This window comes from Aedes aegypti, chromosome 2 (genome assembly GCF_002204515.2).
Source record: "Aedes aegypti strain LVP_AGWG chromosome 2, AaegL5.0 Primary Assembly, whole genome shotgun sequence".
NCBI classification, from domain to species: Eukaryota; Metazoa; Arthropoda; class Insecta; order Diptera; family Culicidae; genus Aedes; species Aedes aegypti.
The window spans coordinates 248,757,396-248,779,208 of NC_035108.1; the positions used below are offsets into that span (position 1 = coordinate 248,757,396).

The 21,813-nt window shown below is 37.6% G+C and overlaps 2 protein-coding genes across 3 annotated transcripts in view; one reads left to right on the forward strand and one right to left on the reverse strand.

Annotated features, from left to right (window-relative positions):
• LOC5569376 (dual oxidase maturation factor 1) overlaps positions 1–21,813 on the forward strand; it is a 413,009-nt gene that overhangs the window by 308,791 nt on the left and 82,405 nt on the right. For both annotated transcript variants that reach the window (XM_021844771.1, XM_021844770.1), the window contains exon 3: positions 16,459–16,494. The gene's annotated coding sequence lies outside the window, so the exon portion shown is untranslated. The remainder of the gene's footprint in view (positions 1–16,458; positions 16,495–21,813) is intronic.
• LOC110676522 lies at positions 18,172–20,808 on the reverse strand. Its single transcript, XM_021844769.1, has 3 exons — positions 20,375–20,808; positions 18,753–20,291; positions 18,172–18,694 (listed from the first exon to the last, which is right to left on the reverse strand). The coding sequence occupies exons 1-3, from the start codon at positions 20,727–20,729 to the stop codon at positions 18,237–18,239; spliced, it is 2,352 nt and encodes a 783-aa protein (XP_021700461.1). The 5' UTR covers positions 20,730–20,808; the 3' UTR covers positions 18,172–18,236.

Here is a 21,813-nt window from a genome sequence, read left to right on the forward strand (position 1 = left end):
AAAACTATTAAAGTTACCCCGTTTTACGGTACCATCCTTGTTCATATCGAATTTACATCAAGATTCCCACAACGCAACAATTTCTTCTGAAGTAAGTAGTAGGATTGCCGAAACAGAACAAGCTGAGTGTGACGTTAACCAGAACTACGGAGAAGAAACTGCTGGACCGAGCAATTCCACAATGACCACGAAAGTGAAAAACATCGTTCAGTGATTGAAACTGAAATGGATATCGGCGCAGTACTGTAGGAATTTATTGATCGTCACAATTTCGAAAACACCGGTGATTCATCGGAGGAACCAACCAACCTACAGGAGCTCATCAGCTCATCAAGCTCGATTCAGGAAGCTGCTAAGGAGAGGGAGCACCGAGGTTAGCTAGGAAGCCAACATGAAACTGCGTCAAGAGAACATCAGCCTTCGACGAAAATTGGCAGAAGTTTAACTGGCTACTAGGTTCACCGTATCGTCATTGAAGTTCCAAGATAAAATAAAAGTCAAATATATCACTGGTACAGTCACCCCACAGTTATGGATAGCACACATATATGGATCAAAGTTGCATTAAAACTGGAATATCTTCTCAAATATAGTTGGAATTACCCAAAACACATTTTAACTACGTGAACCATAAATCTATATAGCATCGCAATCAATTATAATATGCTTAAGCATATTTTTCCGTCCGTAGCAAATAAAATGTTAACCGTATTCCCAGAAGCATTGATTCATAACTGTGGGGCAATAAAAACCATACCACAGTTATGAATCAACGATAAGACGATTCCGAAACAAACGCCAAAACGTATGCTTTCACTAACACACCATTCGTTTTCCTCGCAGATAAATTGCTGTTATAGTGTTTTGATCCATAATATGAGTCGATTTGATCCATAATAAGGATCCTCCTCTCCCACTGATCCACATCTGTGGGGTGGACAACGTTTGAAATTTCTAGCAAAATTGATACTTTTTCGTAAATAATCGGGAATTTTAAGGTGTATTCCCAAAAACAAATATATTCTGCAGAGCCAGGAAGGTAATTTTGTTTTGTACAGCGTCACCATGATTATTAATCACATATTGTTCTGAAAAATGACCCTTAGTTGATCCATAACTGTGGGGTGACCGTATATCTTCAGGCGTTGTACTGCGATAGCTATTCGAAGCTCTCAAAGAGGACTTATCGATGTTCGAAGCAGATTAGCTCTTCGGAAGATATGGCTAAACGAACCATTATAAAGTCTTGGACTAATCTATGGTAATCAGATAGAGTTTTTCAAGTCATCGTCTGTATCTATTTGTTTCTGGCAGGTTTAGTTCGTTGGCCAACGCGTGAAGTTTTGAAGAAGCACATGCCACATGACTTCCGTCAAAAATAAAACAATCGAGTGACTATCATACTGGATTGTTTTGAAGTTCCCATCAAAACATCGCGAGCGGATTAGATGGTGGTTAACGCAAATGTCTACAGTTTTATGAACACCACAAGACTATCAAGGTATTAGCAGGTGTTATCCCAGATGGAAGCTATTCCTTCATTTCAGAAGCTTTTGGAGGTAGAACATCAGATAAGCAGATAACTTTGATGTCGGGATTTCTTGATCACATAGAGGAGGGTGATTTTGTGTTGGCAGATCGAAGATTGTTGATCGAGGATGTCTTAATGCAGAAAAAAGCATCGCTGAGTATCCCCGCCTTCAAAAATACAAATCGCCTAATTAAACCGCTGAATGCCTGTGATTGAAAGGAAATGACTATATTAAGAATGCACGATGAGCGAAAATCCTATCACTTTGAGGCAAAAAATGGTAATTTTAACCGATATAATACCTATAACTTTATTAGAACGTTGGACATTGACATATCCGCAGGAATTGTAAGCTTGTGTCGTAGTTGTTGCGTACACCCTAGTTGTAACGCTGCACCTGCTCAAAATAAAATACCTTGCATCAGGTATCAGGTATCAGAAGGCCGGCTCCAAAGGCACGTTCCCCTCCATCTGGGAGATTTGTGCCATCGCCATATTTGAGCCTATTTCATCATCTACCCGATGGGAGAGGAAAGGGAAGGGGAAGATGGGAGGAAATAGGAGTGGGGTCCCTTGAAGAGGGAAGATCGCATAAGCGAAATGAGAGCATGTAGCTCGAATGGTTCGAACAGCGCCCTAAAAAGAGCGCTGCAAAACGCATGAGCGCGAAGAGAGCCTATAGCTCATTACCACAGCGGGTTAAGAATAACAGAACGTCATGAAGATTCAGGTTACTGAAATCAGTTTCACTTAATAAGTGTTTACCAAGTAATTGGAATCGCAATTACGCGAGAACTTGACAGTTACATATCAGGTGATAAGAAGTTCCATAATCGGAATCACAACTATAACACACAAATGTATCAACACACTGAATATTTGTCATGTGATAGTTGAGTCGGCAGTGGCCAGTTAAGGTTGTAACCAAGCGACTGCAATTCTGCTTTGACAGATTTGTTAAATACTTAGCCACCTTTGGGGTGGCTCAGTAATGTACAGACGTCCACTCGTCCCGCGAAGGGAGTTGTGAGAAACATTTCCTATAAGCAAAGTGACAAGCAATTTTGAGATCACTCGAAGCAAGGACAATTGTGTCCCAATTCACCGGAAGTGGAAACATCCAAATCACTAGGATTTCCATTGGACGGAGAAAATCCATGAAAATTGGTCACAACCAATTAACAGTTTGTGGAGTATAAAATACGCAAAGTCTGCGAATTTACATTCATATGTTCATATAGAGATGTAGGCGATTTCCTACAATAAGTAATCCAAGATTTGAACTACTTAAGCATTCCATCAGACTGGAGCTTCTCAAATTGATATCTGAGCTGCTCCAGATGATGTGATGAATATCAGCATCACTGCACACAATCAGCAGAAGGCTTTTTCATAGGCAGTGAACGACAACTCGTTTGAAATCATCCATTGGGGATGGTTCATCATGTGGTAAATACACCAAAAAACGAAAGACGTATAAATACGGAATTTTCCGGTTGAGGTTTCCTATTGAGGTCACATACAGATATATCAATTGTGACAGCACATACATCTCTGGTTGTTAACTCAGAAATGAGTGTAGCGACGTCAGCGCTATTTACGAGCACGCATGCACGAGGCATGGCACGGGAGTATGCCATTTCATTTTTCTGAAAGTAGCAAAAACTGGGTCCACTAGGTTACCTAGATAAAAGTTCACAAAAGTAAGGTTTTTGAACTAGTGCCACTTGAGCTGTACCATTTGCATGAGTCTACAAAGATTGATCGTTGCTGACATTTTATGCTGGAGATTGATCTAACTAAGCTATCCTAGCCGTAGCCACTACCCAAACTAGGCAGGATTAAGCTTTTCGCCATCTCAGAACGAAAAAGATCAGCAGCGAACAAAAACCAGATCGGTATCTTTTAAAAGTCGCCAAAGGCGAAAAGCACATAATACGCTGCGTAAAACGCATAATGCGAAACCATGTAGGTGAAAATTTAAACTAAATTACAATGTATTAATAATCCCACCCTTATTTAGCCTCAGGCTTGAGACTGAAGAAGTGCAGCCGATTATCTCGGAGAAACACAAGGTCACCTGCACCATTGCTCCGGGTAGCACAGGAAGGGCATATTACTGTAGAGGGCACCCAGGAACTCCACAGGCTCCGTTTGCGGCTAGGTTTTATTTAGACCCCCCTAACCATTCATTCTTAGGCACGGTAAGCTTAAAGCCGTATGAATTAGGGGTCACCTGTGAGGTGGACTTTTACCACCGGAACAGGCAGTCCGTAGTGTTAATTCTTAGCCAGTTGAAACAACCGCTACCGACACTACGCGGCTATATAGGCTGATCGGGAAAAGGAAGTTAACATTGATGATTAACTCCTGACGTGCCCAAACAGCCAGGAAGCCAACATGAAACTGCGTCAAGAGAACATCAGCCTTCGACGAAAATTGGCAGAAGTTTAACTGGCTACTAGGTTCACCGTATCGTCATTGAAGTTCCAAGATAAAATAAAAGTCAAATATATCACTGGTACAGTCACCCCACAGTTATGGATAGCACACATATATGGATCAAAGTTGCATTAAAACTGGAATATCTTCTCAAATATAGTTGGAATTACCCAACTGCTCAAAATAAAATACCTTGCATGGTCCCTTGACACCGGTGAAGTGAAGTTGTCGGTGGTTGACTATGACACATAGGAAAACGTTGTCAGAATTAGAAGAGAAGCAAAAGTAAATAGTAATGACTAACACGCCTTCTAAGTGAGTTCGATATTATACGATGAATTATTGCTTAAATTAGTTAGCGCCTAAATATTATCTTACAATCCTAGTGAGTTCTGCTCAAACCTAAGTTTGCCGGTAATTTGCCTTGTGACCATGATAGCTGTTAAACTTAAACTAACTAGAAAAATGTACACATTATAGGTTAGTGAGGGAGAGAGCTAATCTTACATACAGTAACTCTATTAAGGCATTTTACGCTGAAGTTATACAAAAATTTAAAACCTAAATCCTAATAACCGCTATCGAAAAGTCAGAAAATTATCCTCTGGTATCCTCCGTAATCGAGCCGAACCATAAGTCGTGCAGGAAACTTACAAATGTAATTAGGAAGAATTATAACCTAGAATGTAGAAAAACTAAACGAAATTTCACGTGAGGTTTTACGGTTTTACTTCAAACCAGTTCCAAATGCAAAATTATGAATATGTAGGTACCGTAATCCGGGGTATCATTGATCAGCGGGGTAACATTGATCGGAATGACCCATCTCCTAAAAAGTTTGTATCGCCATTTATTGATGGAACATTTCCAAATCATGAATGGTGCTTCTCTTTCTTATATTCATAAGCTAATGAAAGTGAAGATTTTTGCGTAAATTACGTTTACCTTATGCGTTAATTTGTCAACTTTTCGAAACAATTATTTCAATGGGTAGGGATGACACTACCGAACATTCATGTCTCACATAAGTTCTGCAAACAATATGAGCAAGGAAAATGCGGATCTGACTAAAAATGGCATCGCTGAAAACGATTCTGTTGTCAAAACTTTCATAAGTATGCTCAATTAGGCAACATTAACGAATTACTGTAAAGAATATAGAGTTCCCTTAGGAAATTGCCTACCTTTAGGCGTATTCCGTGGTTCGCGGTTTTTTTAATTTTAAAATAAATTAAAAAGTAAATGACTTGTAAACGTTTGGCCTTTATATTCGGCTTCGGAGGCCACGATTTTCAATATTACCGAACATTGTTTACATAGGTGATCAATGTTACCCCATATTAGCTAAATCAAAAAATTGCTTAAAACATTTGTTTAAACATGCTTAAATCTTTCAAAAAACAAAATACAGCATATAGTCACGAGCTATGGGTGGCAGTACTTCTTTTGAAAATATAAAATTTGCAACATTTACATTTTCAAACGAAATATTTGAGATATATTCAAAAAAAATGATCAATGTTACCCCGGATTACGGTATATGTGAAAAATAGTAGAACTGAGTAAATTTTGCTAAAATATCGGACTATAGAATAAAAATAAACATATTTCATTACTAACGCGGATGCATTGGAGGTCCAAGTTTTGGGAATCTGTGTAAAGTATGTGATGGAGTAAAAAATAGGAATTTTGGATATTATGTATTTTTATATGGTTCATTAACGGTTATCAATTATATAACGAACGAAATTTTATTTAAAATATTGAATATTGATTGCAGCATTACAATTAAAACACATGAAGGCAGTTACTTTGGAAGCATGATATTGCAGTTCTTGTAAATATCCAAATAAATTTACTGAACAATTTTTTTTTTTTCAAGAATTTTCTTAATCACTTCCTGCTTCTGAATCATTTCTCGTTCATTTTGTACATATCCTTCGAGAATCATTCAGCTTTTACCTCTTGGATTCCCATGGAGGTCTTGGGAGTTTTTACATATTCCGTAGCAGCTAGAATTCCGATCATTGTTGTTGTATTAAGGCTATTCCTGATCACTTGTTTTGTTGAGGTAGTACGTTGAAAAAATTTTTCAACAACAATAAAATCGGAATTAATCATCGAAACAACGGAAACGCTAATTCACCAGTCGACAGAACTTCGCTCCAGAATTTCGGACCATCCATTAATTCAACTGCTTGTTTTGAATTGTGTTGTATGTTCTAGATTTTTCTGAACTCATCATCGATCATCTTTTTGATATCATATAGTTCGGGAATATGTTTCAGTAGTGCGTAAATAGATGCATGAGCCTTCTTCACTACGTTTTTTGGGTCGGTTATTGCCAAGTTTATCAATGCATCGTTGGTAAAATCGAAACGTTTAGTCATTAATCGACTGTAGTAATGAAAAACATACTTTCATTTAGCCGGATTTTGTACAGATCGACCTCAGTCAGCTTCTTTTCGTCTGAGTATCTATCAATCAGAATTTGAGGTCTCGCTCCCAAATGCATTTTTTTCAAGCTCGTGGCTATTCCAATGGATCCCTTTCATTTTATTTGTGTATTCGGGTTTCAAAAAGCAATCCAGAATAGTTTTTAATAATTTCGTTCGTTCGGTTTTCCGAATGAAATAGTTTGTTTAGGTTGTTAATTTTCGGCAGTACGAATGAAAGGAATTGCAGGTGACACTAGACCAAAACCAAAGCACATTCAAGGCGTCGAATCTGTCTAACAGGCGATTGACGATATGTTCCAGTGATAACCAGCGTGTGTAGCATTCTTAGGGCCGATTTCTTCACCATGGCTTAAGCCGTAAACCACGCTTGCCCATATACCTAGTTAAACTAGGCTTAAGGCCTAAGCGGTGATGAAGAAATCGACCCTTAAAGGCTTAATTTTCAGAAGACTTTGGAATTGCTGGAACTTGGCTGTTCTCAGAGGACTATTGGCGAGGAACGAATGAATTTCTTTATAGAGCCATACAACTTCTTTCGGGATATTTTTACATGAGTACGAAGCGCACAGTGCAAAGGAATGGCATACGAGCTTCAGGATAAATATGTGTGGAATATCCTTGCTCAAAAGCACAGCTACGAGTTTAAAAACATGATAGAATGTATTATGCTATCAATTTGTGTGATTTGTGCTAACGTAAGAACAACACGACATTCACGAAACGCGACGCGAGACAAGACATAACACTTATAGTTCTTACTAACGTTAGTAAGAACTATAAGTGTAATGTCTTGTCTCGCGTCCACATAGCCGTAGCGGTAAACGCGCAGCTATTCAGCATGACCATGCTGAGGGTCGTGGGTTCGAATCCCGCTGGTCGAGGATCTTTTCGTAAAGGAAATTTTCTCCATTCCCAGGGCATAGCGTATCTTCGTACCTGCCACACGATTATACACATGCAAAAATGGTCAATCGGCAAAGAAAGCTCTCAGTTAATAACTGTGGAAGTGCTCATAAGAACACTAATCTGAGAAGCAGGCTTTGTCCCAGTTGGGACGTAACGCCAGAAAGAAGAAGAAGAAGTCTTGTCTCGCGTCGCGTTTCGTGAATGAAATGTATTACGCGTTGCAAGAAAAAAAATGATTCCTGGAAAATCCAGAGGAATCAACCGGGAAATTTTCTACTTATTTAATCTAAGCAACCCGTGACATCGAGCATTGTAGTTTTATTGACCTCGATTACATATTGAATAAACAAAAATCATGATACGTCTTCTCAGACTCTTCTGTCACTCTGTAGTTTCTATTGTTCTTTGGAATCAAAATATCATTTGAGATATGAATGATTAGGTTGAGCAATGTAGCTACCTGGGACTTAAACGAATAATACTAAACGAACAAGACATGAATGTTGCTAACTGGTAGGGAGTGTTAGGTGTTCTCCAAAAAAAAATTGACGGCGTCTTTGAAGTTTGGGAGGTTGACAAAAGCCCAATTTATAGACAATTTATAGACTGCGTGTTATTTCGGCGAAGCAATCAAAATTTTTAAATATCCCCGCAATATCACGAAATGCAAATTTGTAATTTTCCCATTGCTGAATCCTGACCATCAAAACTAATGCTTTCTTTCCCGATATGTCAGTATAGATTCATCAACCAGAAATAGTAGTTTTTGCAATTTCTCATCGTAATAGGCTGTTTTTCATCACGTCAATCTGTCATGAAACGGCCTTGCACTGAAGTATGCAGTGCGGGAATAGACATTACCTAACTGAAACCAGTGCTGTAATGATTCATTATGCAACGCTTTTTCATTACGCAACTGTTTTGAGTTGCGTAATGAATCATAACACAACACTTTTTCAGAAATTGTAGAACAATGGTGAATGCATTCCGATATAATTTCTGATACCCTCAAGTGGTCTTCTACGAAATTGCAAAAAATGTTGTACGTAACTCGTTGCAGAACTCGATTTTTACAGCACTTGTCGTTATTATCCTACTCGGCAAGCCTCGTAGGATAAATTTACGACTCGTGCTGTAAAAATCATCATACGGAACAAGTTTCAGAATGATGATTTTTACAGCACGAGTCGTAAATTTAAAGGATAATTACGACGAGTGCTGTAAAAATCGAGTTCTGCTACGAGTTATGTACAACATTTTTTGCAATTTCGTAGAAGACAACTTGAGGGTATCAGAAATTATATCGGAATGCATTGATCATTATTTTACAATTTCTGAGAAATTGTTGTGTTATAATTCATAACGCAACTCAAAACAGTTTCGTAATGAGAAAGCGTTGCGTAATGAATCATTACAGCGCTGGTTTCAGTTAGGTAATGACTATTCCCGCACTGCATAATTCAGTGCTGGAAAGTAGGCCGTTTCATGATAGATTGACGTGAAGAAAAACAGCCTATTACGACGAGAAATTGCAAAAAGATATTTTTGCGATTCCGTTGCAAATCAATCAACTTTTCATTGATGAGATGTACAACATAATGGCCTGCTTTTCTTGCCATAAAAACAATGCTGAAAAGTGCTACTTTTCAGCACTGGTTTCAGTGCTGAAAAGTAGCACTTTTCAGTTCTGTTTGGGAGGCGTCTGCCAAATATCCCAGTCTATTCTGCCATAGCATTTGATTCTATATCTGATGTGCGATCATGCAAGACTGGTGATATTGTCGGCGCGATAAAAAGTTAAAATCAGTTTCTAAACGAATTTGGATTTCTCTCAGAATCTATGAGACATCTTCGAAAGTGGTGCATTTTATTCATACCCGGATGCATTCTAATACGCCCTACTTCCGAAGCATGGTATCTTCCATGGATACTGAGAAAAATCAGTTTTCGGCGAACTGCATTTTCTAACGATTGACCGATCTTCCAATACTGGTTTAGGAACGGATCGTCCAGCATTCGTAGAGGTGACAGCAGAACCCGCTACTGGAGGCGTACAGTTACAGTTACCTGTTCTATCCTCCAACAAGGAATATGGGTCTGTATGATGTCACATTGATGTGAACTAGAAAATTTGTGTCATTCGTAGATACTACGTCGCAACCTACGCGATTGAAAAATATTGAAATGATACTACACATGGATGTATGCCCACGTGGTTTCTGTTGAAATGTTTGTTTGTGCTTCTGGAAATGATGCAGCTTAAACGGCACTTTTCGTAATAGCAAAAAATGTTGTATGCAACTCGTTGCAAAACTCGATTTTTTCAGCACTCGTTGTATGTACAACTCGTGCTGAAAAAATCATCATTTTGCAACTTGTTGCATAAATAACTATTTCGCATGTCCGTTCTCAATTCTTCTTCATGTGTCTCATCAAGAACTTGTTTTGGTAGTCGCAGAAGCTCTGGTTCGCCAAAAACTTTTTTTTCTGCAATTTTGTTATCGCTGAATACCATCTAAGTTAGTTTTACAAATTCTGCAACATCTGTAGCAGATTTGTTTTGTTCATCAAATTCTAATGTTTCGATTTCTGTATGTCTTTAGGTTAACTGGGGGCATACCGTGCCGTCTAAGGAAGTAAGCGTTTTTAGCTATGAAGTACATTATTATAAACTCTTTTATAGTCATTATCTGACAGACAAACATATTTTCCATCAAATAGTAGAAACAGTCATCCATCCTGAGCGCAATCATGCTTGCATATACGTTGCATACATAAGGGCGCTTGATCACATGTTATTGCTCAATTGTAGTACAGTAAAGTCACAATTTTGTCAGCCCCATGCTGTGTTTTGGGTTGACAAAATCAGGAAAGAGCCAAAATCGGTAAAAAAAATTCGACTTATTTCAAGTTTTATTTTAACTTAAGGACGTAGTTTTGTGATTTTGTTAATATAAACATTGTTTTTTACTTCTATTTTCTATGTACCGTTAGCCAAGGTAACATTGATCTGTTTCTTGGATAATTATTAACAATGTCAAATTTCAAAATTTCGGACTTTAGATGATTGTATATACGTGGTCACAATTGACTTTATGCACCCAATATTGCCAGTATAGACGTGCTTACTCTGATTGAAATAAATATCAATTTTAGGTTGACAAAATCGGGAAAAAAGGATGCTAAAATCGGGGGTAGATAAAATCAGGGGTAGACAAAATCGGGGGCTGACAAAATCGGGTCATTACTGTATAGCTGTTGATTCGAAAAATGTGCATTTTAAGGTTCAAAATGGCTCGTAACTACAGCGTTACATTTGCTGGAATTCAAACGACTGTTTTGGTATTATGAAATAGTGTCTGTTTCTACCAAAGCTTACGCCAACTACCAAGGGTCCAACAAAAGTTGGAAGTGCAACTTTGACCACGCATATCTCTGTCGGTTTCAAAGCGATTTTCATTTTTTTTTCAGCAATGGAACCGGACACTATTCACGATTGGTGTTTATTTGTGGGTTTTTGATATAGATACGTCCACCCGAAACTGAAAAGCAAAAGGCTTTCAAGTTGGGCTTGTTTGAGTAGAATGAAGTAGAAGATGTTTGATCAGAAATTGAATAGACCATTTCCGTCAAACCTTACCCCCAGTTTTTATATTTTTCTTCTATAGACGATTGTTTTTAATGATTATTGACGCTTTTAGATTTTATTTACATGCAGTCCTGATTTTCTTACAATTTTTTAAAAACTTAAAAATTCACCACATTTTGAGCTGAAAATCATCGTGCGGCACAGTTGTTTCAACCCTATGGGCATACAGAGTGGAGATTTTTCCACAATGTTCTATAACACCCCTGCGTTGAATGTTTGTAGACATGATGAAATGTCAAATTGCAGCACACAACAAACCTTACTCGACATTGAAAAAATGAGCAGCAATTTTCGTTCTATAACCTCAAATGCTCAAACCGTTACCGGAATCATAAGAACATCCCAAAACAGAATACGGACCGCTACCGGAATCATAAGAACATACCAGTACGGATTCCTATGCGTCGCCTTCATTTACTTGGCTGAAGCTGCTGTGGTGCTCCGCGTTATTCCTCGACAAGGGTCCTGTTGGTCCTGTTCTCTTTCGGTTTTGCGATCGGCAGAAAATAGCTACGAAGATTTTACTGCGCTGCAGCATATTCCTCGATAATCGATACCCATGAAAGCTGGACCTAATTCGAATATGGCAAACGAGGAGCTCCTGCAAAATCGGCACAGGAACTCTTCCGGTTTTTCAGTAGAGAGCAAACAGAAAATGATTTGCTCCCACGCAGTGGAATTTCCGTCATCAGTTTTCATCTGATTACTTACAAAACCAAGATGAGCAGGACACTTTTTGAGAACTATTCAACCGGAGTACCAGTAGCTTCATGCGAAGGATATGGAGGATCTTTTTGATGGTTGTGGAAGGTTCTCTTCCCCCTTCAAATTAGTTGAACTTCGATGATGGCAAATGTTATGGGAGTCTTGCAAAAAACAAAAACGGGGAAATACGTATCCACCATTCGCACGCAATTAAACTATGTTTCCTATATGGTGGAACCTGTAAATATAGATATTTTGACGACCAGCACCATGGTGGTTTCCTGGGATGGATGTGGGAATTCCTGCCACCATAGAAGTGGCATGAAAGGAGAAGATAGATCGTTTCACGTTTGACATAACCTCGAAACTTCGAATAAAATCAAAATCAACTGTTCCTGCAGTAAATGTCAACTCCATACATAAATGTAAACAATTCCTGCAGGAAGTGTCAAAGAGCAGAACAGTCAATTGGCCATGATAAGAGAGCAACAGAGATAGCAAATTTTTGGTCACCATGCACCATGCTAAAACAGAACAAACACATCCGAATCCAAAGAGCAACAAAGTAGAGACCGCGGAGAAACAGCTGATCAAAATTCACCACAACGTGGAGATAAATTCATAGGGGAAAAAGGGGTTTCCAAAAACGTCGGAGAGATATAAATTGTAGGGGACCGTTGGGTGAACTACTGTGCCGCCAGTTTTTCGTTGTTTTTCAATAGTTAGATGTTACATAACATATGGGTTCCTTGGGAAAGTTTGTCCAGTAAATTAGTAGAAAGCTTATGAGCAAATAATATTTTTTCACGGAAATGGTCTATTTTTTTGATACACTCCAAATTTCTTTTACCCAGAAATTTAAGATAATAATTCTTCGAGCTGTTTAGTGAAATACCTATAAGTAGATGAAATACCGAATCATATCATTTAATTCCACAAGAATTTGTATCCTTTTTTGTACTAGACTCGACTTGAAGAAAACCATCGTATGCACACATTATACACTTCCCGTCATAAATACACTGAAATGAATTTTATTGTAGAAACTACTGATTCCATAGTAAAATTAAGAACTGCACCAACGATTTTCAACCGACTACATTAATCTGTTAACTCTACCAAAACATAGTCAACATCACTACACAATAAAGTATATTCTGTTCATTTAACCAGAGTTGTAGTATTTATGACTGCAATACTCAGCTGAATATTGAATCACCCCCCAAAAAGTTTAGCATCATCTCAAAACAGGTAAATTCACATTGCTATATCTCGAGATCCTCACGACTTGCAAAGAAGCGATATTCAGCAAAGTTGTTCAGGGGAGCAAGGACATCCGGATAGCAAATAGTTCTAGCTTGTGATCCATAAGAGATAGAAAGTTCGGGTTTTTGTTTTTGGCAAAGTTGTTCAGGGGATCAATGACATCCGGAAAACAAATGGTTTGGTTCGCAATTTTGCCGCTAGGTGGCGCTAGTGAGCATGTAAAATTGAGCATTTCAAACTAGTTCTAGCTTGCGATCCACAAGAGATAGAAAGATCGAGTCTTCGGCAAAGCTGTTCAGAAAGTAAAGGACATCCGAATAGCAAACCATTTTATTACTCAATTGACCACTAGGTGGCACAAGTACGCATATTTAATTAAATATATGAAAAAAAAATCTATCTTTTGAGCCATACGAGATAGAAAGTTTGAGTCTTCGGCAAGTCAAGGGCATCCAGGAAACAGTTTGAATTATAATTTTGCCATCATATGGCGCTGTTGATCATGTTTAAATGAGTACTAGTATCTCTATCTCTTGATTTTACTGCGGTCCAAATTAGCCATGAAAACCAACTTTTACTCTGGTTCTGGAGGGATTACTGAACCTAAACTATATGAATTTGATTAGATAGAATCTCCAGAATGCTGTTCAGAAAGCCTTTGACATTTGAAAGTTGAAGTGATTAGAGACATAATCATATTAAATTAAAGTGATTCAGGTCTGATCAATTGTATATTCAAGTGTATCAGATCTGATTCATATTTTAGTGATTCTGGTATGACTTACTCCATGTGCGAGTGATTCAGTTAGGACTCATATTCATCATATTCAAATTATTCAAGTCAGAATCTCTTCATATACAAGTGGTTCGAGTTTGATTAACTTCATATCCAAGTTATTGATGTCTGGTTCTCTTTATATTCATGTCTTTCGGGTTTGATATTCAAGTAATTCAGGTTTGACTTGAATATGGAGTCATAAAGAAATCATGTTAAATTCTCTCCATGTTCAAGTGGATTTAATTCAGGATTGATTCATTTTATATTCAAGAGATTCAAGTTTTGTTCGCTCCATATTCGCAAGTGTTTCACGTCAGATTCACTTTATTGGGGATGGTACACAAATTATGTCACGCTAAATTTCAACTTTTTCGACCCCCCTTTGTCACACTTTTTGTATGAGTCCTCCGAAATTTTTGTAAGGCTTGTCACGCTTGGTCGACTCCCTCCCGTTGGAGTGTGACGTAATTTGTGGCTGACCCCTTGTTAAATGATTCAGAATCCAAGTGATTCTTATCTGATTCACTCATATTCAACTGTTTCAGGTTTGATTCACTTAAACGTTCAAATGATTTCAAGTGATTCTTGCTTGCTTTGATTCACTTTATGCACAAGTGATTGAAGATTCATATTCAAGAGTTTTAGGATTTGTTTCCAGTGATTTATATTTAATTCGCTTCATATCCAATAGATTCATGTCGGATACGCTCCATATTGAAGTGATTCAGGTTTGATTCACTTTATATTAAAAAGTTGCAGGTCTGAATCACTTCATATTTACCTATTGCAAGTACGAATTGCTTGATATTCAAGTGGTTCAGGTTTGATTCATCTAAACTGTAGGTGCATTTTCAACTTTTTCAGGTATGACTTCAAGTTCAAGTAGGTTAGGGCTGATTCACTTCATTTTCAAGTGATTCATGCTTGAATCACTTTATGTACGTGTTTCAGGTTTGATTAGTTCAATATCCAAGTGATTGATGTTTGATTGAGAGGTAAATTTGAGGCATTCAGGTTTCATTCACTTTATATTCAAGTGTTTTGGATTTGATTAGCTCCATATCCAAGAGACTCATGTCCAATTCACTTCATATTCAAGTGTTTTAGGTCAGATTCACTTCATGTGATTCATGACTGATTCATTTCATAGTCAAGTGTTTAGGGTAATATTCACTTCATATACAAGTATTTCAAGACCGATTAACTTCTTGTTCAATTTATTCAGACATGATTCGCTCATGTCATGTGACACTTCATTTTTTGAAGAATGCAGTACTGATTCATTTTATATTCAATTGATTCACATCAATCAATTCATTCATATTCAAGAGTTTTAGATCTAATTTATTTCATGTTCAAAAGTTTCAGCGATAATTTGTTCCATATCAATTCATCTGATATCAAGATTCATCTTCATATTCAATTGATTCAGTTGTCATACACTCCAGACTACAATTATTCAGGTTTGTTTCATCGCATTATTCAATTATTAAGGATTATTTCAATTCATGTTTCAGTACTTCAGAGCTTATTTGCTCATTTTAGAGTGATTCATGTCTGATTCATTTCATATTCACTTTCTATCTCTTGTAGATCACAAGCTAGAACTAGTTTGAAATGCTCAATTTTACATTCTCACTAGCGCCAACTAGCAGCAAGATTGCGAACCAAACTGTTTGTCTTCCGGATGTCATTGATCCCCTTAACAACTTTGCCCAAGACTCGAACTTTTTATCTCTTGTAGATCACATTTTTTCATTAAGACTAAAAGGGTCAGATGAAATAAATAAATAAATACAAATACAAATACAAATACAAGCTAGAACTAGTTTAAAATTCTTAATTTTACATGCTCACTAGCGCCATCTAGCGGCAAAATCGCGAACCAAACTATTTGCTTTTCGGATGTCCTTGATCCCCTGAACAACTTTGCTAAAGATCGCTTATTTGCAAGTCATGAGGATCTCGAGATTTAGCAATGTGAATTTACCTGTTTTGAGGTATGCTAAACTTTTCAGGGTGATTCAATATTCAGCTGAGTGTTGCAATACTTATTTTAGTGAGTCCGTATTTATGACGGGTAGTGTATATTTAAACTAAACAACATTTCCGGAGACGCCATTTTTCGAAGTAGTCAGGCTACTAAGCTATCCGCAAAACAAAACTTCCATGCTCACTAGCGCCGCCTGGTGGCAAAATCTCTAAACATTCATCTCAAATAGTGTTAGCCTTTGTGCTACTGATCAACTTTGCTGAAGACGCCATATTTCTAAGTGGTCAGGCTACTGAGCTATGCTCAAAACAAACATTACATGCCCACAATTCCGTATCAGAATAATCACCGCATGTCAGCCCTTGAGCTACTGAACAATTCTTCCGAAGACACCAACCTTCCAAAACATCAGGATCTAGAGATATATGTCACAAAATGTTGCATTCTTATCCCTCATGGATCATATAGTGTTAATCAGAAAAAGCGCCACCACTAATTAAAAGGATGATCCGCAACTCCTAAAGGTAGATCGTACTTAGCGCCGAAACATCGCCGAATACCCCCAAAGTGATAAAATCCCATAATCCATGGGTCTCTTATAACGCTCTAGTGTGTCTTATAGGAGGGCGCGTTATAGGAATGCGTTTAATAGGAGACCCGACTGTAATAAAAAACAATTCTTATGTTAAAGTTCGGTATCTAACTGTTTCATTTTTCTTTTATTTGCAGATAAACTGGCTAACTTAACAGTAAACTTTCAGTAAGGTAAGTCAATTTAAAATAGTATTCTTTTATAGTAATTATTCATCAAAAAAGGTCCAGCTATGTAACTAGGGTCAATGTATCAATAACCGCACTAGCCATTTGTCTGCACCGGCTGATAGGCACAATTTGGGAAACATAGCAGCTACTGGAGAAAAGGAAGGAACGGGTAATATGGCCCATCTACAAGAAAGGCGACATACTTTTGTGGGAACTTAGAAGCGATCACCCACCACCCTAAAAGTATTACCCAGATCGGCAGATCGACAAGGGGGAGGAAGGTTGCAAAACACTGAAAATTGTCTTACGTAATCAATGGATGGCCTCTTCAAGGTGTGGAAAACTGTGTGAAGATTTCAGGCGAACATTCAAAATCGTGCATATTTGTCCCGTGGTCCAAAAGGTTTATATCCCTTTCGGGACGGACCACATTTGAGTGATTATTTCAAAATTTACCTTATAAACTCATCATCTCGTAGAACAAAACTTTCTTTATTTTGGCTATTCTAACAATCCATGAACTTTTTAGGGTCAAATTCAGACCAGCACAATTGTGCTGGTCCGTCCCCAATGCGGTCGATGTTCGAAAAAAAAAAAATTTTTTTTGTGTGTTTAGAAAATTGTTCCAGTCATGCCTTTTTGAAAAATTTTGGACCCGTATTTTTTTATTTCGACATTAGGGTGCTCTTTCGTGAGATAGGGTGACCCAAAAATTCAGAAATATATTTGTTTTAAATACATTAAAATTTAAAAAAATATTTGTATATTTTAATTTATGATTTTTTTTATAATAGGATCGAAAACAATGTACGAGAGATAAAAACACTTCATACTATCTCTAAGATTCAAAGCATCAGGTGACGATGACGTTTATCGCTATAATTCAAGAACTAGTCTACGTCATAGAAAAATGGGTAAACATACATATGTGAATAACTTGAAAATTATTATTATTATCTTTATTATCGAGACTTTCAGCTGGAGGCAACTTGAAAATTAATTGTCTCAACCAAACCATCTTGGTTTTGCTATGTTTGTTTATATCCTCAAAAATTAGGGTAGGTGTACCAGTTATCGCACTAGTTAGAGTGATATTCCAGATAAATGACTATTTAAGTATGAAATCTAACAGAGATATCATGTACGATACATTTTTTAGATACAATGCTATGTTTTTCAAAGGATGTAGTGCTTTAATTGAACAATTTCTATTAATATATATGTTTTAACGTCATTTTAAATAATCTCTTCTTTGTACCAGTTATGGCCATAGTGTTCCTTAATTCGCTATACATGTGTACCAGTTATGGATCTTAGATAGCCTGACAAATAAATTCATACAACATATTAGGAAATCATCCATGTTCATTTTAGCGCATTTCAGTGTCGATATAATTTATGATTGACGATGAAATATTATCCCAAGAATGGTTGCATCGTATACATGCGTCATTGGATGACTTTGGTGATGGTTCAGACCGATATTAAAGTGACCAAAGATCCCCTGTTGGGGATCGTCCATTAGGTACTCGATTTTCTTACAAGTAAAGTACTAAATATACAAAGATTCCGTACGAAGAGGGAACTTTAAAATTTTAAAATTTTAGGTAATGCACTTAGTAGTTGTTTCTTTTACAGTGATTGTTGGAGTTTTTCAAATTTCAAGTAAAACAAAACTAATAATGTGTACATATTATATTTTATTTGAATGTAAGTAATCGATTCATACAGTCACGGTAACAACATCATCCAATCAAATTTTTTGATTGTTTGCTACGTTTGGCCTTAGCCTTAGATTTTGCTTGTTCTTTTTGCTGCTCTTTTTCTACTTTTTTACGTTCACGTTCCTCAGCCTTAGCCTTTTTAATTTCTTCACGCTTCTTCTTCATTGCTTCACGATCTTTTGCTCTTTGTACTTTTAGGTTTTCGTTGACACGTTTTTCATCTTCTTTCTTCCGCATTTCATCAAGCCGTTCCTTTGCTGTTAAAACTGGGTAATACTGCTTCGAGTAATTACGATGCTTCGTAGAACGTCGTGGTGTAGGTGGTAGTTTCAAAAACTCTGATAGTCTTCGGGCCGGTCCAGACATCATTGCTACAGAATCTGTCGGAGACGTTTCAGGGTGAATTGAATCTTTGTCGCGTTGTATGTTATCTTCAAACTCAGCATCAATAGTGCGACGGTATTCTGAGCAATTATCAGCTAAAATATAAGCAAAGGGTATTAAAGTACTTTATATTTAATATTCTGAACATCATACCTTCATTATTCCTTATCGCATGATCATTTCCAGCATTTTGCGTTGAATTGTTAGTAGGTGATTCATTGTTGAGTTGGCAATAGATGATATCCTCTGTTTCCATTTGCGACGAATTGAGTGATTGGTTCCAAGTATCAGCTGGCACCTCAATTACAATAGGAGGGATTTCATGAGGTAGATTCATATTATCAAATGCAACTGATTCTTCCTCGTCGTTGCTCGTTGCAGCAATCGAGCACATAAGAATACTATCATCAATTGCTGCTGGATCGGTCACCATATCAGGAACAAGTATGTCGGAAGCTATCTGGAGTCTGTTGATATCTTCACCATCTACCGTGTCGCAATTTGTTACGCTGATGTATGGTCTAACAAATTCTTGATAAAAGAATCGAATAGTCCGCTCATCTCGAGAAAGGAGGCCAACATTTCCTTGAATTCTGCTCATTGTTTGAGGTCCAATCATATCTACAGCTTGGATAATTTTGTTTATGTGAACAGACACACATTCATCAGTTGTTTGAAGGGACACAGCTGTATTGTCTCGTGTATTCAGCGTGGAGGATTGTAGATCAACAGTGGTGAATGAATCATGTTGAGGTGATAATGGTGAAGGTTCCAATTCAGCTGGCGGATCAATTTCGTGATTCGAGGCCTCAGATTCTTCGGGAGCATTGCATGTCCGCGCGATACACTTGCTGTAGTCCACATTATCAGGTTCAAATGGACACAATCCACAAACCCTGAATCCATTTTTAATGCTTGCAGGTTTTATACCTTGTACAACAGTTTGTGCTAATACTTTACCGAAATGTACCAATGTTAGGATTTCTCCATGATGGTCTGAACGCCACTGTTCTACTCCCCGTCTCCATTCGTCCTTCAGCGGTTTAAACACCGCGACGTCTGCAGGTTGTGTTATGTGGGTTGTGTTCGGATAAAGGGAAATTAATACTATTCCTAGCGATAGGCAAAGGTCTGCTACTTCCAAAGACTTGTGGGATGCGTGGCCGTCGACGAAAAAAATAACAGGGAACACTACATTCTGTTGTACCAGGAAAGGATGAAGGATGTTCTGGATGTAAGAACGAAAATTGTTCACATCCATCCAACCTCTTTCGCTTTGGCCAATCCCCCAGGCGTCTGGAAATCCTGCAATAACTTCTTTGCGGAGGCGTTTCCCTGGCAAGATGACATGAGGAGGTACAATACATCCAGCAGCGCTAAAAGCAAACATAACCGTAACGTTTTGCTTTCCTGGTGCTTGTTCGACCTCATAGACGTTGCGCGATCCAGTCCTGGCGAGCACTTCTTTGGACTTTGGATGTAAGTAAAAGGATGTTTCATCTCCATTAAAAACACGCTCCGGGCAATCCAAAATCTCCAACATATCATGCTTCTCAAGCCAGCCCCTAATGGAGCGAAACCAGCCTCGAATATCTCCCTCGCTAACTCTGGCGCTTGCAGAAGACACTGTTTCCGGAGTCCGCAGAGAAAACCCTGGATTACGACGCATAAATGCACCGAACCATTTGCGTCCTAGAACAGTAAAACATCACATTATAACATGCGTTTGGAACGCACCTCTAATGCCTAAATTTCCGCAATATTTCCAGACTTACCAGGGCGATTGTTTTTGAATGGTGTCTCCCGTGGATTAGCTGATAAAAACTCTCCAACTTTGAATTTCAAACCGTTCTTTGTAATCGGGTACCCGCGCTCTTGCATCCCAATCAGCCAGTCAACAATCTGTTGTTCCTCCTCCTTTGTCAAAACGGATCGAGGTCCCGAAACGTTCTTATGCTTCCATCGATCACTCATTCTATATCGCACTGTGGACATGGGCAGCTTTAGTAGCTTACAGGCCGCATACATGGATTTCTTTCCGGATTTAACATATTCCATGCATTTTTGAATCGTCTCCTCCGTGTGTCTCACTGCGCTGATACTCTTACGTCGCTTAGCAATTTTAACCATCCTAAAGAACAGATTTTTAGCTTTCAATAGAACATTAATTACCTAATTAGAGAATTCAACATACCTGGATAATATTTTACAAAAACACTGGCAGAATTAATGGATACAGCACTAAACTTTCGAAGCAAACGACACCGCTTTCAGATTTTTTACATCTGTTGTGACAAACTACTACTAATATTTTTCTCGCTAGCTTTGATCCACTTCGCATGTTGCGAAATAGGGAACACTATGGCTTAACTTTGTCCGTGCATAAAACACCAGTTGTTGTAGATATTCGGACTCTTTAATATAAAATTGATATTCTTAAGTATTTTCATTGATTCTTAGAATATCCTTGTAAAAAAATTAGTCATTTTAAAAAATCACAGCCGCTCAAACAGGTTATTAAAAACTGGCTTGTGTGATAACGAATCCATAAGATAGCAGTGGATATGGTTACTTCGGAAATGAGAATACTTAAAAACACTAGAAATAAGAAAGGATAACTGTAGTAAATTGGCCGAAAATGTAAAAAATAGCCTTGCTTATGACAACTGCTTATTAAATACTGTTATAATTGATGGTAATACTCTATTTTTTCATTTTTTTGTCAATATAGCCATAACTGGTGCTATGGCGATAACTGGTACGCCTTCCCTATATAAGATTTTTTTCTCGAAAATAATTACGGAATAAAAATCAAAATTGAAAAAAATAATAAACCTTCGAATACTTTAGTGGAATACCTATAAATAAATTAAAACCGAATTCAGCAGTGTACCATTTCAACTTCTCAACTTCGCATGAGCACTCCAACAGTTATTAACTGACAGCTCTCTTTTTCAATCTACCAATTTTGCATGTGCATATCGTATGACAGGACGATCATACTCTACGCTCAGGGAAGTCGAGAAAATTTCCTTTACGAAAAGATCCTGGACCAGCTAGACTCTAACCTACGACCCTCAGCATGGTCTTGCTGAGTATTTGCACGTTTACCGTTATGGCTATCTGACCCCCGATATCAAATTTACTTTATTTTATTTTTTACATAGAGTATGCTTAAAATTATTGAATTTACGTCATTATAATATTAGTTTTT

Excerpts from the sequence above, each read along its gene's own strand:
- LOC110676522 (XM_021844769.1), bottom strand. The coding sequence starts at position 20,729 with ATGGTTAAAATTGCTAAGCGACGTAAGAGTATCAGCGCAGTGAGACAC. Across the intron at positions 20,292-20,374 it reads ATTCAAAAACAATCGCCCTG|GACGCAAATGGTTCGGTGCA; the intron begins GTAAGTCTGGAA and ends TTACTGTTCTAG. Across the intron at positions 18,695-18,752 it reads TGCGATAAGGAATAATGAAG|CTGATAATTGCTCAGAATAC; the intron begins GTATGATGTTCA and ends CTTATATTTTAG.